This window comes from Diadema antillarum, unplaced genomic scaffold (genome assembly GCF_040938485.1).
Source record: "Diadema antillarum isolate AM-2024a unplaced genomic scaffold, OU_Dant_1.0 seq00001485_RagTag, whole genome shotgun sequence".
Classification (NCBI taxonomy): domain Eukaryota; kingdom Metazoa; phylum Echinodermata; class Echinoidea; order Diadematoida; family Diadematidae; genus Diadema; species Diadema antillarum.
The window spans coordinates 178,141-196,538 of NW_027272224.1; the positions used below are offsets into that span (position 1 = coordinate 178,141).

Genomic DNA, 18,398 nt, shown 5'->3' on the forward strand with positions numbered 1-18,398 from the left:
TGTGGATTGACTTCAGGAGTAAATGCAGCAATATTAGTAGAACACATCTGTGAAGTTTTGAATATTTTGTGATGAAAAAGACAAATTATAATTCTACAAAATACAGTACACTTACAATTTGTACTTTGTTTCCTTTTCCAAATGAGATTGCATTTGGAGTTGGTAAAGTCACTGTGTTGAATGGGTTAACTGTGTGACTGCATGTACATGTATATTCAACAAAATTTTCCCTCAAAAATGTATCTGTTGATAATGATTGGTAATGGATTCTTTTGTTCTGATTGTTTGTATTATTGTTTTGCAGAGAAAGATATTGGATGGAAGTCTTGGTTTTGCAGCAGGGGTAAGAGCACACAAACCATAAATCTACAGTTATGTTTCATCAGTTTTTCTTTACCAATACCATTATTCATCCTGTGTGAGATGTCCTCTTTAAAGGAAAAGTTCACCTTAATTTATATTTGAATTGAGTGAATGCAATATTAGGAGAACACATCAGTGAAAATCAGCGAAGAAATTTGTACAATATGTTCAAGATTATAAATGTTTGAAATGTCACTGCTGCCATCGCTGGATGAAAATACTACAGTGTACCTCTCATGTGTAGAATGATGAATAATTCCAATTTTTTTTTCTTTCTTTTTTTTTATGTGTAACAGTTTCATCTTGGTACTGATGTATGTTTCGGGTAGTATTATTCCCCCTGCCTTCTGAAAGATGCAAGTCAGGTGCTCTTTAATTATGCAAGATAAGTGAAAATGTGTTGACTTTTCCTCATATTTTCTTATATCGTTCTATGTAAACTGTTTTAGTCTTATCTGGGAATTGCAACACAAAAACATCAAAAATTCAAAACTTTTGAATGGATTGTCTGATTTTCCTTAAACTTTTACTGATGTGTTTTACTAATATTGCTGCATTCACTCAATCCACACATATTAAGATGAACTTGCACTTTAGTGAAATATTGTCTGAAACTTATCTTCTTCTCGATGTACAAGTTAGGATTCTCTGGATGTCAACATTTAGCAAGATGTACAGGTCCTTTAAGCAAGGGGGCTGAAAGAGCTATGAAGCATGGTTCTATCAGTTAATTCCTTTATAACAGTATAGCCAAATAAGCATTTCCAGGATGAGTGCTTGCATGATAGGCAAACCTTGTGTGTACTCAGCAATCTACGCAAGTCGTGAACATTGTTGAAAATTGGTCTTAGAAAAAAAAATAGCATTAAATCAAATGTTCACAAAGATCTATATTTCAAACTTTCGACATACTCCATAAGGACATGTAGGTTTGCACGCAGAGCATAAGGTACAGTGTACTGACAATGATTTATGGTACAGCTCACATTGGAGTCAATTTGTTTGTCTAAAGTTGTGTTTTAATTAAGTTACCCTGATTCATCACACACCCTGTCTGTCCTCTCATACTACTTTGTACATACATTTATAACTTGAAACTTGTATTACAAACATGTCAAGCTGTAAAAGCAGTAATGGTAGAGAAGACGAGTATACAATATTAGGGTATGAAAGTTTACTGGTATCATTTAAGCAAAGGTGATATTATTATTATTATTATCATTATTATTGTTAATGATATTATTATGTTGTCACCATTCTGATCAGCAGCAGCATTATCATCAACATCATTGTCATGTTGCCTTAGTTGCATGTGTGGGGTTCAAGCTTTAACCCTTAATTAACCAATACATACAAATAAATTATACATGTATGTGTATCAGCATTACATTATTGCAAAAAAAAAAAAAAAAAAAAAAAAAACTGAGTCAAGCAGCTTTTTTTTTTTGCATTAAGCTTGTGAAGTTTCTCCTTTCCCAATTAAAGGGAGATTGAATCCTTTGTTGTTTTTCTTCAGCATCAAATTTAACAGTGCTACAAAATGACCCTTTGATCTCAAAACCAATAAGTTGAGCAAGAGAATTGATAAAATGGTAGCAAAACTGTAAAAGAGTCCATTGTCTGATAAACAAGGAAATGAATCATGTCTTCATTGTCAGGAATAGCTCAGTTGTCTTACTAGCTCCTGCTACATACCAGGAAAGTACTTGAGTGCTGGTAGGCCCTATTACTAAATTCTTAACCCGTTGAAAACGAGTCCCGAGTATACTCGGGCAGGTGTCTACGGAAAATGCATGTTGTAGCAAAATCAGCCCATCCTCAATGGGTTAATACACTTGCTGAAAAAGAAAATGAATATGTGTAGTCTCTTTAAAAAAATGAGACAGTTAATTTGAGAAACTAGATATTTGCCCATAGAGGTGCAATCCCAGGTGGATACTTTTTGCCTCAAGCTTATGATTGTTGGATTTTGTTGTGTGAAGCCATTTTACATTTGTAATAATCATATAAATTCTTACTAACCATATCAGAGCAGGCAAGATAAAGTGATGCAATTACTATGGCATCACGTGGATAAGTCTTCAATCCCCTGTTATGCATATAAATAGAGAAGTAACTATGATTTTTTTTTGTGGCTCTACATCATTTTTTTTTTAGCTTTCATAGCATGTTAATAGCTACTATGACAATGATCATTAGATAAATGCATGTACATGTAACTAATCTGTTGCTTAGTTTGTAAATTCGTGAAAATTTTCCTCTCCACCTTGAAGCCACACAGGTACACGTAGATCTTTGCCAGTATTGTTAGGAATCATTTATGAGTCATTTGAATTAAGGCCTGTTCTGAGACCTGGGTAACACAAATCATTAGGGTTTTATATGCTGTAGTTATTATTATTTGTTTTCTTTTGCTCACATTCTTCTTACAACCAATATAATCTCTCCACCATATCACCCCAGTTCACATGTAGTACACAACAGGTACAAAATTGTACATACATCATGTACCTGTCCTTGGACTTTGTACAAATGTTTGTATATGAATGAATCAGTTTGCCTCAATATTATATGCTGTCTGTCCATCAGGTGATGGTTGCAGCATCTTACTGGTCCCTGCTGTCTCCAGCCATTGAGTTAGCCTCCTCTAAAGGATATGCCGAGTGGTCCTTTGTGCCTGCTGCCATTGGCTTCTTTCTGGGAGCATTCTTTGTCTATGGGGCTGATCTGTTTCTACCATTGCTGGTAAGTGCAAAAATCATAGATAGTACCTCCTAACCTGACAAAATACACATTTGCTCTAAGTTGTTATGAATTATGGAATGAAATCACACAGTCGCTTTTACACTGCATTGTGCTTTTGTGATGCCTACGAAACATCTGAGGGAATCCAAGAACATGATGCTCTCAATGAACAATGCTAACTTTATGCTCAGCTTCAGAAGGACTGCCAATTTACACACAGCAGGAGTATAACTTGTCCAGCGCTCTGATTCAGTGATCGCATCCAAAACGTTGTCTGTGAAGCATTTTTTGTTTTCTTTCTACATTCTATGTGCTTGTGTTTTTTGCCTCTTTCTATCAGGGTGTATCATCACCAAATGTTGCCTTGGCACTGCAGTCTGAAGCCAAACTCCACGATGATGACCAGGATGGAGGACTTGAAGTTACCACCGTAGCACACACTGGAGATGAGGAAAGTCTCGGTATGACTGTGATATTCAAGGCTCTCCTTTTTTCTCTCTCTCTCCTGTAATTTCTATTCAGTGGTTGGAAGGTAGACTTCTTTTAGACTTCTTTTTTCTTTCTTTCTTTCTTTCTTTCTTTCTTTCTTTCTTTCTTTCTTTTTGGCGGGGGGGGGGGGGGGGGGGTTGCCAATAACCTTGCTTTCCATCAAATCTTATATTTAGGTGGCACCCACAACCAGGATAGCACATCTAGCAGTTGCATCTCATGCTATAGTATTTCTACAAAACTTAAAACAGGTCTTGAAGTCACCTGCTTGGAGGTGTTTGTATACAGCCATAAAGTAGAATGTTTTTGTATGAACTGAATACCAGATTGCTATGAAATTATGATGTTGTACATTTACCACATTATCTTTTGTTTGTTGACTATCCAAGCACAATGGGGTTTTAACCATCTTGTGCAATATGATTATATATGACCCGCTACAACAAAAGGATCCGAAAGTCGAGGGAGGTCGATTTTCTGAAAACGACATGACATTATTCCCTTACTCTTCAGCTTTAATTTCATAAAACGACTCATAAAAGTAATCGGTTGCAGAGATATTGAAGATTTTATGAGACCATGTTGAGTGGTCTAGGAAATCAGCGTTTCGAGAAAACCACCTCCAAAAGCTTTCTTTTTGACACAATCCTGATCAAGTGGAGGTATTCCAGTTTTCACCTCTTGACAATAGAAGGTCCGCTCATAGCAACCTCTGCTATGTTCACTCAAGCTTAGCGCCAGCAGTCTACGCACGATCAATTAGTAACCAGGGTGCCACGCACTGACAAATAAGATCACTCCCTCGTTGCTAGGGGCGGAGTCTATCTGCTGCGCTAAATCCAAATCTTCGGACACGTTAATGTTCCGTTGAAAGTTGGAAAATCATGGTCCAGAAAAACACTAATATCTTGCCTTTCCTTTGATCATTTAGCTTCGTAATTTCGGCAGTTGATACACAAAACAGAGTACAACATTATGCCAACAACAGAAATTTGAAGGTTTTGACTGATTTTGATGATCTAACTTCAAACGCAATTTTCTTGGCTCAGCCGTCAGCGACTTTCGGATCCTTTTGTTGTGGCGGGTCACATATACACACCTAGAATACAAGGAATGTTGTAGAATAATTTCACCACTATTGTTAGTTTTAGCTGGAGCTCACTCCATGGTTGGTTGCTTGCACCAAAATGATTTTCAGATATAAAAGATGAGTGGAAGTTGAGGAGCCTTCAGGAGTGAGCTTCATTGCCCTACCTGATTGATGAATACTGTCATTCTTATTTACATATTTATATGGACTATTTCTCTGTTTTTGTAAGATGTATTTTCTCTCTAGCATAAAATAGATTGATGAGCTCAAGTTAAAATTGCTTTTTTGCATCAAAGTCTCAGTAGACAACATCAATAAAAAAAGATATTTACCAACTATCCTTATTAAAGTAATGTTTATTTCTATGGCCAGAAGTAATATCAGAAAAGCTGTAATAAAGAATAGAGAAAATCAAGTTCTGACAGGCTGCAGACACATTGCACTTGTGATCAATCACCATGTAGGTTAAATCAATCATAAAAGAGTCTATAAAGGTGTAAAACATTAGAAAATCATCACAGCCCTTTTCACAGATTTTATATACCAGAGGCTGTGAACTATTTTCTTTTCAGCTATTTACTCTCTTTCTTTCTTTCTTTCTTTTTTTTTTTTGATGGGGGGGGGGGGGGGTTTGATAGAGTGGTAAGTGCTCCTGGTGTGTTCTAGGGCTAATATTCCCTCCAATTATCCCCCTTCCCCCTCAGAAAAATCTTGGGATGGAAACCATGGAAGATGAATTTTGCTGAGTTTGTTATTTTCATATTTTATGTGGCTGCAGCCCCCAATTCCAATAGACCCTACCTATATTCACAGATTCACTGGATAATACTTCATTTTATAGTGAGCAAACTGCCACATCTACGTTGCCTTTGGACTGCAAACCTGTATGGTTGGAGTTCATATTCAGTGCTTTCTGTAATTAATCACAATCAAATATTTAATGTTTTAACTAAATGAGAGTTGATCATATGGTGGAGGATTAAGTGAGTGGGACACTTGAAAGTCTCCAACCTATGTCGTACCATTTCTTATTACTCCAACAGAAATCACATGTACACCTGGCGCATGGAGCTATTTCATGACGAAAGGTTTTGAAGCATGCATGTTTGTCGTACCTCCAAACATATCCACAACAGCAATCATACTGCATTCTCTCTTGGCAGTAGACTAGTTCAGTACACTCTTAATATGATATGTATGTATGTATGTATGGACCAATTTTAGAGACAGTTCTCATTTTAAGCCTTATCTGGGAGTTGTAAATGGAAATGGCATTTTACATACATAAACAAACCAGAACAAGAGTCTTATTATGATAATTCTCTGAAGGCATTATCATACCGTAGATTTTACAGTGGTACCGGTGTAGTATATGTACAGCTGTATATGGAGATGGATAGATAGATAGATAGATAGATAGATAGATAGATAGATAGATAGATAGATAGATAGATAGATAGATAGACAGGTAGACAGGTACATAGGTAGATATATTGAAGGACAAATTGATTGCATACAGAGCAAGATAACTTGAACATGATGATATAATAAGTTAGATAGATACAGCTGTAGATAGATTAGGATGACAAAATGAATAAATAGTTTGAATGTAGAAAAGATAATGTAGAGGAAAAAAAAAAAAACATTTTATGCCATAGATATGATTTCTGCAAGTCACAGGTATAATGTACAAATGTGATATGTGAATGTGAAATATTGACTTTAAATACGTATTCGAACCTTGAAGGGCGCTCAATAATTGTAGAATGAATATGATGCTTCAGAGGTGATAAGTGTTTGTGGCATATGCTGAAAATGCGATTCCAGTCAAATCTGCATATAGCAGCAACCCAAGGGGAAAAAAAGAGGCCTTTATAAACAGGTCACCACTATAAAGAACTTGGTATGCCACTGAATTTTATTACATTATTTACCATCTGTGACACATGTCACATGCTAATCTCACTTAATATGAGATGCAAAAACTCTGGCAGGAGGAATAGGAACTGATTACCCTGTCACCAGCCAGGACTCAACCTGGAATATATGGCAACTGTACAAAATGAGATATTGCCTGCAAGAGATAAAAGAGGTGGCTGCCAGCTAATTAGACAGTTAGCTCCTACATACAAAGCTTTAAGCCGCATGATTTCTGTCAGAAGGAATTGTAATGTGTCTTCATGAATCAGGTGGCTGCTAAGAGAGTTTTGACTGTAATTTTACCAGAGACATCAGCAAAAAGCCAAGAAGAGCAAGTGTTGGTTACTATAAACTTGAGGGAAGGTCATTTTCTGACAGAAGTTATTTGCTTAGCAAACAATAGTGCATAAAGGTTCTTACATACACTGATCAGGTGTATATTGAATCTATCAAGATGAACATGCTATTAAAAGAACTAGAGAGTGAAAAAAATCATGGCTTCCAAATCTGATTTTCTTACAGATAGTAAATGCATGCAAGTAGTCAAGAGTACCCAATTGAATTCATCATGGCTCTTTATACTTTTATATACTTGTTGTGCACGGACCACTTCTTCAAAAAGTGCCTGTAGTTTTGCATTTTTCTTTTCAATTCAATTAATTGTGAGACAGTTTTGAAAATGTCTCCATGGCATAAGCTGCATGTTTAAATCTGCACAAATGAATTATGATCAGACAAGAGAGAGAGAACAATATGGAATACTTGGAGGAAAAAAATTTAGAATCTATGCAACCATATGCAAGCACCATCAATAATATTTTTCCAGCATTCAAACGAAAATAGAGGATCTTTGATTAGATTGTTTAAAGAAGAAGCAAAACAAACAAACAATGGATGTTGTGGTAGGGAAAATATTTGCCTTCTGAGGAATTTTTTACATGAATATGATTCTTGCAATTATTGGACAATCAATCAAACTGTCTGTAAGGATGCATTATTATGCATTGCTGTTAATGAAAAAGATATCCATCTTTGCCCGTTTGCTCATTCTTCCGTACTTCATTGATTTATTGTAAAATACATAGTCTCCTATTTTGTGCCCAAATAACAGACACCTCAAATTTGACCCAGAGGAGAAAAGCAGGCTCAGGCCCACTGAACTCATCAGTAACAGTCCAGTTCCAGAACGGTATAGACCCTGCTACCATGTCACCCAGGGACAGAGCAGCTGAGAGGAGCCTTGTTACATGGAAGAGAATTCTGCTTCTCATTGTGGCCATCACTATTCATAACATTCCAGGTATACCATGTCACCTACAGTATGTATCAATTAGGAACGGAAGTATGATACATTCTGTACTTGGTATGCACTGCACTGTATTCTCAAATAGTGCACAGTACTATACCTATCATACATCTATACAAATCTACCGCGTACAACGTCTTCCTATATGACACCAGTTTTGTAATGGGGGATATTTTTGTAGTTATCATTGTATTACTGTCAGTGATGTATATACACTGTATCTCTATTTGATATGCAACTCTTATGAAAGTTTAATGAGTACCAAGTCCTATTTTCATCTCAAACCTATTCTTAGCTGTTTTTGCTGCAGTTTTAGACTCATTAGGATGTCCTTGATGTTCATAAGCTTGGCACAAAGTGCAGACGCAGAGCTCTAGAGTGAATGTAAGATATCTAATAAACCATTGAATGTTGTAATTTCTACACATTTCTTGCTTTCAGAACTTTAAAAAAAGAGAGAGAGAAAGTCCAAACCATAGTCAGTTTCACCAAGGATTTGACTGCAGTGCATATGCATTTCATGATAGGTGAAGAGTTCCCAGTAGGGTGTTTCCAGTTTGGATGCGTATCTGATGTACCTCTGATAGTTTTTCAAACTTTATATGCAACTAGATATATGTAATACTCTGTTGTCTTAAAGTTGTTCATCATGCTGTCAAGACAATTTTTTCTCCCACTTGTTTCAGAGGGACTAGCTGTTGGCGTGGGTTTTGGGGCTGTTGGGAAAACTCCATCAGCAACGTTTGAGAGTGCAAGGTGAGTATCAGTGGAACTGGTTATGTGTTCGAGAGAGCAGCAGGAGTTTAGCAAAATGCAGGCTGGAAAGTGTTGCTCAAGCGAAGGACATCATACCAGATGGATAATTCATATTCATCAAATCTGCAGTTTTTGATATGCCTCAGTAAAGGTTCGTTGTACATCTAGACTTATCACTAGAGTACCAATTTAGTTTCATTGAAGATTCCATGGAAGTAGTCATTCTAGCTTGTAAAGAAAAAAAAAGAGGAAAAAACGTTTAATTAGTTCATTCATTTGCTGATCACGTAAAGTACTGGCACTAGAAAGAAATACTTTACTAATTATGATAGCTTCTTTTGATGAGTTTTAGCAGTGTAAAATATTGCACCCTATCATCTCTACACGGACAGGAATCTTGCCATTGGAATTGGGATCCAAAATTTCCCAGAAGGCCTTGCAGTCAGTCTACCACTTCGAGGATCAGGCTTTTCAGTATGGAGGAGTTTTTGGTAAGTTTTTGAGAAGAACTCTGTGTGCGTTGTTACCTAAAGCAAAGTTTTATCAGGAGAAAAGAATGAGCAAGCAAAGGTATCATTTTAATTTTGTTCACATGTTAAAAGCTTCAAACTATATTCACTGTAATTGCATTTTGTGTAAAATTTCATGGGCAGAAACAAATTTTGGATCCCTTAGTAATACAGTTGTAGTCCCTGTAAATTTGTTCAGTGCATTGTAAGTATTATAACCAATGTTAATTTGAGGTTTACATGAATGTACAACGCAAGCTATGTGAGACTTCCCATTTCTCTCATTGTATTTCAGGTATGGCCAGCTAAGTGGTATGGTAGAACCAGTGGCAGGTGTATTGGGTGCTGTTGCTGTCACACTGGCTGAACCGATTCTCCCCTATGCCCTAGCCTTTGCTGCAGGAGCAATGATCTATGTGGTGGTGGATGACATCATACCCGAAGCACACACTAGGTACATTGTAGTACTGATAAGTATTGGAGGGAGGGAACATTATAGACTGTGATCTCTGTCATGCATTTAACTATGTGGTAGGAACTGACATATAACCCTTCAGTGATCCTCTAGTTTCTCTCTTTGTCATTCTCTCTTTCTTGTACACATGGGCTTGGCATTTGACAGTGAATTCCACAATTGCTGTCATTCTTCTGTGTAGGAAAAAAAGAGAAAAAGCTTGTATTGTGCATTTCTGCACTTTGACTAGTTTTTGATAGAGAGCTGATATCAAAGAGTAGGAGCTTGTTGAAATTTCACACTTTTTTATGTCAAGAAAGGCATAATTTTTCACTGTGCACATGACAAAATGAGCCTTTATAGTTGGAGAGTTATGTATGTCATGCGCTTGAATAGTAGCCTTAATTTCAAATGTCCATAGACTGTGGTAGAAATAAAGGTTTGCATTTAATGTTCATGATTTAGAGGGGGTCTGTAAATTAAAGCTTTTGACAACCTTCTCTACAGTTTGTATGACTTCCATATATTCTGTCATATCTGCTTTGCCCCGTGACACATTGGCACACTGGATGCTTATAAAAGGAAGACCCTGCTGTCTTCACACAATTGGGATTTAAACTGTACCTCCAGTGGCAAGATATTGTGTGATATCTGCGATGAGAAAATCAACAGCTGTTAGGATACATACATGTACACTTGATCTTCAGTAGAACACACCCTCGAGATCTCAGTCTGTCATCACCTGGCAACAGAGTCAATATTCAACACAGTACATATTCTTCATGAACACAAGTCTAATTACCTCCCATATGTATTATATGTGTATAGACAATGTAAGCAGTGGATTGATGCACTGTTCAATAGGTATTTGTGATGCAGCCTTGCCCACTCTGTCCTAAATGAAGTTTTGTTTAGTATATCACTTCTAGAGTAACACCAAAAAATTATGATGATTTTTATGCCTCCGCCACGAAGTGGTGCCGGAGGCATTATGTTTTCGGGTTGTCCGTCCGTCCGTACGTACGTCTGTACGTCCGTACGTCCGTCCGTCCGCTTTCGTTTACGCGATAACTTCAGTAATATTTACTGTAATTTTACCAAACTTGGTCCAAGTATGAAGTATGATGGGGCAATTATTTGATTAGATTTTGGGTGAAATCAGCTAAAGGTCAAAGGTCAAGGTCAAATCATGAATTTGTATCCATTTAGGCGATAACTCAAGACTGGATGGAGCAAATTTCACCAAACTTTGTTGGAGGATGATGTATGATGGGACAATTACTTAATTAGTTTTTCAGTGAAATCGGACAGAGGTCAAAGGTCAAAGATCAAGGTCAAATCTTGAAATGTATCTGTTTACGTGATAACTCAAAACTGGATGAAGCAGCTTTCACCAAACTTGGTCCAAGGATGATGTATGATGGGACAATTAGTTGAGTAGATTTTAGTGACATTGGCAAGAGGTCAAAGGTCAAAAGGTCAAGGTCAAATGCTACAAATGTTGCAATTTCCCCCATATCTATGCAATGCCCAAAGGTATTTTCTTGAAACTTGGTGTGGACATGTACTACTGCGTAAAGATTCTCCAGAGAGAGTTTCATGTCATAAGGTCAAAGGTCAAAGGTTAGGTGAAAATGTTGCAATATCACTTTTCTCGCAAATGGTTCAATGTATCTTCGTGGAACTTGGTACATACGCATGTACTGACTGGCAGGGATTATCTAGGGAATTTAGGGGTCATAGGTCAATAGTCAGGAGTCAAAGGTCAAGGTCAACTCCTCAAAATTTTACTATTTCCCTCATATACTAGTATATGCAATGCTTGCATTATTAGTTTCAAAACTTAATACAATCATGCATTACCTAATGGAGATTCTCTGGGAAATTTCCAGCCAGAAGGTCAAAGGTCAAAGGTTAAGGGTCAAAGGCCAGGTTTCAATTCCCCCCCCCCCAAAAAAAAAAAAATAGAATAAAATAAAATAAAATAAAAATAAAAATCTATTTTGTACCGTCATTACACTCTTTCTTCGTACCTTTGAAATTACTCAATGCATAAACTTATAAAAAGGTCTGTCAGAATTTAAGTAAAAATTCTCAATTCCCCAAATATGTGTACCTGCACCTGAAAATTATAGCAAACCCAGTTCAAGACATTTCTGACAAACCTGTCATTTCAATATTTTGCCAGTTATGTGAAACTGTCATGGATCACACATTGTGAAGACATTGCACTATACGCCTATTGGGAGAATAATGCAATATGGCGGAGGCATCAGTCGCCATAGCGACATTTCTAGTTTAATTATTGTTATTAAAAAATAGTAGACACTATTTCATCTGTTTGAGATCCTATAACATTAACAATTCAGACATACAGTAAGGCACATATGATAGCATTTTTTTTTTCTTTATTGGAGCACAGTAAACCTACATAAAGCCCAATTGTATGACTGTGTGAAGCCAATGGGTTACTTGTGCAGGCTTGCCCATGTAGGTTATGTTTGAGTTGGTGTGGTTTGAGGTTACCATAGAATAATGGCTGAGTTATGCATGAGTAGAATGGGCTTCAATTTGTAATCTGCATCCCTGGCTGCCATTTACTGCAGGGAGAAATTAGTATTTACTATACTGAATGATCCATCCAAAATTGTAACAAAATCCTAAAATTGTCCTTTGAATATCTTGGACCATCATGGACTTGTGTTTGAAATGAAAAATGCATTTCTTAAGCCAGTCCTGGTTTTATATCACAAAATTTACGCTGGAGATACAATTCAGATATAAGAGAAGTTACTTCTATGTTACTGTACTATGCTGCAGCTTAGAATGTGTACTAGTAGGTGCGTTATTGCCAATAATTGCTTCTTTTATTCTTTCTTTTGAATTCTCCAAATATTTGCCTTATCAGCATTGTCACAAGATACCATGTGTCAGATTATCAATTACTGTTTCCTTGTATGTTTCTCATGGCTCGCTCTGTAGAGTGGCATAGGCTGCGTTTATCATCTTTCCCCAGTTTGAAACGGCTTTCCATACCCACTATCAAACGTCGTTTCCAAAGCCCTTTACAAACAGCTTCCAAAGTAAGTTGCGTTTATCAACTCATCACCAACTCAAAAACTGACCTTGTCACTGCGTAGCTGCATTGCACCATTTGACCCGAGGAAAAGGGGTCATATAAGGTGCACACAGTACAAAGTGCACTCAGTACAAAGTCATTTTCGAAACAGCTTTGTGTTTATCTTGCTTCTAGAAACACGTTTCTGGCTGAAACCTGTTTCAGAAAGTTGTGGTTTTCAAAAAGGCTTTCCGAACACGATACCTCAAAACAGCTTTGCATTTATCATCTCTAAAAAGATCCTTGAAAGCCGTTTGGAAAACCTGTTTCTGACGAGAAAAAAAGAGTTGACAAACGCACCCATAAATGGCAAGCAATCTAGCTGCACTATGACAGCAGTCCTTTTGTTTACAATCTATGGAATTCTAGTGTGTTTGATGGTGATTGAACTTGAGGTAATTTCAGTACACATTGAAAACACAGCTATTCTGAAAATTTTATGTAATCTACTCTGAATGTTTCTTCTTTTGTCTATACTTCAGTGGCAATGGTCGACTAGCATCATGGGGTGCCATTGTTGGCTTTGTCGTCATGATGTCACTGGACGTTGGACTCGGATGAAGAATGGCCTCGACCAAATCAACTGCCTTCCAAACTATGACTTTACATAATCTGAAGGGATGGCTAGTGAACAGTGAAATACACTCCTAGTGTGCTGGTAGTTTATGAATAGCTCTGTCTTCCAGAAACTCAGCTGTCCAAGTTTGTTATGAGATCCAATATTGTAAACCATTTTGATAACGTGGTGTGCAGACACATGTGTACCATTACCTCACAAAGTGCCTTGAATGTATCTTTATAGAAAGTACAGTAGTACACTTTGTTTAAATTGTTGATATTGGTAGATTAGTGTGTAATGATTTTTCAGAATATCTCTCTTCTAAAAGAAAACAAATGCTTATCATTGTTTTGTCTGGTCAGAAGAGAATTTACAGTTTGACTTCATAACTGTGATATGGTTTTTTTATGTGTTTGTTTATTTGTTTGTTGTTAGTCTTTTTCTATAAGAGCTGAAAATTTTAAACTTTGTAGGTTAGTCAAATGTCAGTCAGCCATTGGTTGAATGTGGTTTATAATATAGGGTCCATTATCAATGTTTTCCAACAGCAGAATATTTTTGTGCAATCATTAATGGCCAATGATAGCAAAGCAAATGATAGCAGAACAATATTTTCAGCTCTATCTTTTGAATGAATCAACAGTATTCTAAAGAATTCTTGAGAATAGTGTTCCAGAAGTTGAGCAAGAGGTAATTTGTGGTGTTCACAGGGATTTGATTTCAGGAAGCTTGTGATAAAATCTGTATACATACTGCTTGTACAAGTTGCTAAACTGTACTCTGGTGTGAGGTGAGCTCTGTGGTGATGCTTCAAAAATGGCTACCACTGAAAATCCAGGCAGAAAGTACAATCATGTATGTGTGACTCTGAAAGTACTCTCTGACTGATCCATATGATTTAGCAGACTAAGAGTTCTGTTGTCCAGATTGTTAGTTCTGTTGTCAATATACAAAATGGTCTAAAGTTGGAGAGAGCATTGTGTATATCCCTCCAATACCAGTCAACCTAATAAAGTGTTACATGCCTCTAGGACCTATTCATACAGGGAGCATCATATTCAGGGGCTTAGGGCTGTTTGCCTGTCAGAATGAGTTTAGAATGAATCCATGTAACCTGATGATACTTTTGATGAAATATGAGTAAATGGCCATACATGTACATACTGATCAAATTTGTGTTCATTCAGTCAAGATCAAAGGTAAAGAGTTCAAGTCCATAGCAAAAATTGTGCACATTTCAAGTGATTATTTATGAAGCATGTGAAAGAATCAAATTATCCAGTGTACAGTGACATTACATACATGTAGATTGAAATTTGATGTGCAGCATTTCAGACATAGTTAATATATCCAGGAATAATGAGAATGTAGAAGATTGCACTGTCGTATGTTATCAGAGTTACAGACATTCAATTATTTATGGTATACTGGGAAAGCTTGATGTCATATTCATAACTGTACTAGTATTTCTTACTAAACCACTCATCATAGCGGTACCATTTGTGACCTGCTACAACAAAATGATCCTAAAGTCGGGCGAGGTCGATTATTTGAAAATTGCATGATATAATCCCCTAATCTTTCTGCTTTAAATTGATATATAACACATTTTATAAAAATTATCGGCTGCGGAGATATCGATGTTTAAAAGAGAGCATGTCGAGACGTCTGGAAAAGCACTGTTTCGAGAAAAGCGCCCTAAAAGTATTCCTTTCGACGCAATCACGATCAAGGGACACGCAAGTCAGTTTTCACCTCTGGACAATAGAAGGTAAGCCCTAGCAACCCCCCAAGAGTTCATTCAAGCACATCAGTGTCGGCGGTCTCCTCACCAACCAATCAATGACCAGGATGTGAGAAGCGGCTGAACATAGCGCACCCCGCCCGCACGTGCGCCAGTCGACTGGGCAGTGTGCGAGCTTCACGCTTCGGTTAGCAGTAAGCAGCAAACTGACCAATGAGATCACTCTGGTCGTAGTTAGGGGCGGAACCTATCTGTGGCGCTCAATCCAAATTTTCAAACCAGTTTCTGCTTCATTGAAACGCCAAAAAACATGGCTCAGAAAAACGCCATTTTTTAATCTTTCCTTTGATCATTTTCCTTCAAAATTTCGACAGATGATAGAAGACATGTTAGACTCCAATAATATATCAAAATCAGAAAATCGGAAGTTTTGACCAATTTTGATGCTCTGACTTCAAACTCGATTTTCACGGCCTGACAGTGCGCGACTTTAGGACCTTTTTGTTGTAGCGGGTCACATTTGTTAGCTTATCAGCCCCCCCCCCCCTGCAAAAAACAACAACAAACAAAGCATAAATAACAAAGTACACTAGGTGACTGCTGAGGTAGCACAGAACAAATGCTAGTCTGTCAATTTACGACAAGTGCAATGTGTCCAATATACTGACTGCTAATGTTGCTTTGTAACCTCAAACTTGATTTTATCGAAGTGTGATTTTAATATGCCTGGCTAAGTAGGCACGGACAATTAATGTACTCTCACTAAAGAAAACCATAAACTTTTATTGTGGGGAAATAGAAAATTTGTTCTGAATAAAAGCAGTTACAGGAGAGCAGTAGATAGTCAAAAGTTTAGTACAATTAAACAGATGACAAACTGATATTTTTTTTTTGTGAAGTTTTTTGAAGGATTTCACTTTCACTATTCTGAAAGGTTGTTATTCGTAAGGTTTGCCAATCCAAAAATGAAATAAGTTTGTCTTTACGGAGGCCTATCAATCCAAACATGATAGAAATCTTCCTTTTTTTCCCGGAAGATTTGTTAATCGGAAAATGAAATAAGGATCGTTAATCCGTTACAGTGGGAAAAAAAGGTGAATATACTAACAAACCTTGAGATTTACAAACCTTATATTGTTTTTGGATTAACAATCCATGAGGATATTGAACCTTGTTGATAACAGCCTTGTCCATTTCGGATTAACAAACCTTTGGAATATGAACTTTTATTTCATTTTAAAGATCCTTGGTAATAATAAACCATATTTCACTTTCGGCATTACAAACTTTTGGAATAACAAGCCTTCCGAATAACAAACCTTATTTCTTGATTGGATTAACAAACCATTGGAATGATGGACCTTTGGAATAATGACCTGTAACCTAATCCTAAACTATCCCTTTCTTACATGTGTTTTCAAACGAAGCATTAGCATTCTATAAACAACAATATAGGCCTACACATAGTTTGTATGTTTACATCATTATACTGTATTTGTTCAGTTTAAACTAAGTTTATATAACAAAGGAAATTGCTGATCCCAAGGATTTCGTTGTAATGGGAGTGCACTGTATAGTGAATGTGTTTGAGCAGTTAGAGACAGTTAAAGTAGCTATTCATGCAGAAACATTGTACAAGCAGCAGATGTCCCTGAGATAGCAATTATTGTTCAGTATAACTGCCCTCCAATATTTCTTGTGGCCATGCATTTCATTATAAACATGTTATAGAAAGTTGTTATTTCAAATTCAGTAGCTTTTACATACAAGTGTACCAAGTTGTTAAGGAAATTTACACAACCTAATGTGATTCACTTGAAATCACTGGTTAAGGTTCTGATGTGTCGTGCATTGAGTTGAAGTTGTAGTCTCCATGCCTTGAAAAAGCATGTAGATAAAGTTATCAATGCAAAAATTCGATTGTAATTTTTTAGGTGACATATTTCTCCCAAGTACAGGAAGCTGCAACAATTTTTTTCCAGCATCATAGATGGCTGTTGATGCAAATTTTTGTGGAGTGCCAAACAAGAATATAACCCTCAAAAGAGAGATGTTTGAAATTAGAGCAGCTGCATTAAAACAACAAATTTGTGGAAAAATAGAGAAAGGAGAAAAAAATACTGCTTTTTGACAATCAAAAAATATCCAATTTGGTGATTGATTATGATATGTGTGTTGGCAAAGAAATCCTCATGTCCTTTGCCCATAAAGCAAAAAGAAATTGTCCTGTCAGTCTACAGGGGGAATAGACTTTGATTGTCATGGACTGGCTGCAAGCACAAGCACACTCTTTCCTAGACATAACTTATGTGAAATCAGTCAAAAAGTTGGCTCTCCAGACAAAAAAAAAGAAGAAGAATTAATGGCACGTTTGCTGAAATATATTAGGAGATCGCTGTCACATTCCCAAGTCAGCTCTTTTGTGAGGCCCATAGGATGCCATATTAGATGGATCTTAGATGACAACTACGTTCATAGCTGTGCAATTTTTGCCGTAATTCATTCATCTGGCTTTCGGTTCTTTGCTCTGACATGAAATACAACAGTAACACATGCTCCTTGACTCAAAGTGATTAAGTGCAATAAATGAGGCATGGTTTGATCAATGTAAAATAACATCTCTGTTGTAATTGCTTGTGATATATCAGGCTGCTGCAAAGTTTTCCCAGCAATTACATTATATGTTAAAAATAAAAGAAGCATTGGCCATCAGGGAAGAAGAGAAAGATAAGGTTCAAACTATCCAAGTCTGATCTTCTTATCTTTCAAATTAGATAAAGTTCTACATTGTATGCTTTTTGTCAGGTAGTGTAAAGTGATTAAAGAAGTACATGTGGCTCTACATTGTTTTAGTAAATGTTATGAACAATTATGTGATGTGATTATGTATTCTATGTTGCATTTTAACCTGATTTGATGAGAATGGTTCATTGTCAGTGAATGTTACAAAATATTACTGTTACTGAATATTCCCTCAGTACTCAAGGAAAATGTTTAAGATATCCAGAGGCGTTTTCACTATCAGCAGATAATCCTCACACAGGGTAATGATGTCATTTAAGAGTTTTAAAATACATCCAACTATATGTACAATATAATATACAAATGATACCGATATGTATTGATTTAAAAAAAAAAAAATTTTGATTACTTGCCTTCTGCAATTGCTTATGTAATGGATTTTTTTTTCTTTGTTTGGATATGTACGAGTGGGGAGTTTGAAATATTACTGAGAGTGATAGCACCCAAGTTCTTTTCATACAAAACATTGTCAGTCTTAATATCAGTCAAATATGAAGTGGTCATCAATAAATTATCCATACTGGAATCTTGTATGTCAACTCT

The 18,398-nt window shown here is 36.5% G+C and overlaps 1 protein-coding gene across 2 annotated transcripts in view; it reads left to right on the forward strand.

Moving 5' to 3' along the window:
* LOC139709985 (zinc transporter ZIP11-like) overlaps positions 1-18,373 on the forward strand; it is a 42,508-nt gene extending 24,135 nt beyond the window's left edge. Inside the window, exons 2-10 of one of the 2 annotated variants that reach the window (XM_071621935.1) lie at positions 305-343; positions 2,953-3,108; positions 3,449-3,569; positions 5,731-5,775; positions 7,719-7,907; positions 8,600-8,669; positions 9,062-9,160; positions 9,474-9,632; positions 13,233-18,373. In XM_071621935.1, the coding sequence (XP_071478036.1) occupies positions 305-343; positions 2,953-3,108; positions 3,449-3,569; positions 5,731-5,775; positions 7,719-7,907; positions 8,600-8,669; positions 9,062-9,160; positions 9,474-9,632; positions 13,233-13,311 (957 nt within the window). In that variant the 3' untranslated portion in view covers positions 13,312-18,373. The remainder of the gene's footprint in view (positions 1-304; positions 344-2,952; positions 3,109-3,448; positions 3,570-5,730; positions 5,776-7,718; positions 7,908-8,599; positions 8,670-9,061; positions 9,161-9,473; positions 9,633-13,232) is intronic. The other variant, XM_071621936.1, reaches the window with a different exon arrangement.
* The last annotated feature ends 25 nt before the right edge of the window (positions 18,374-18,398 follow it).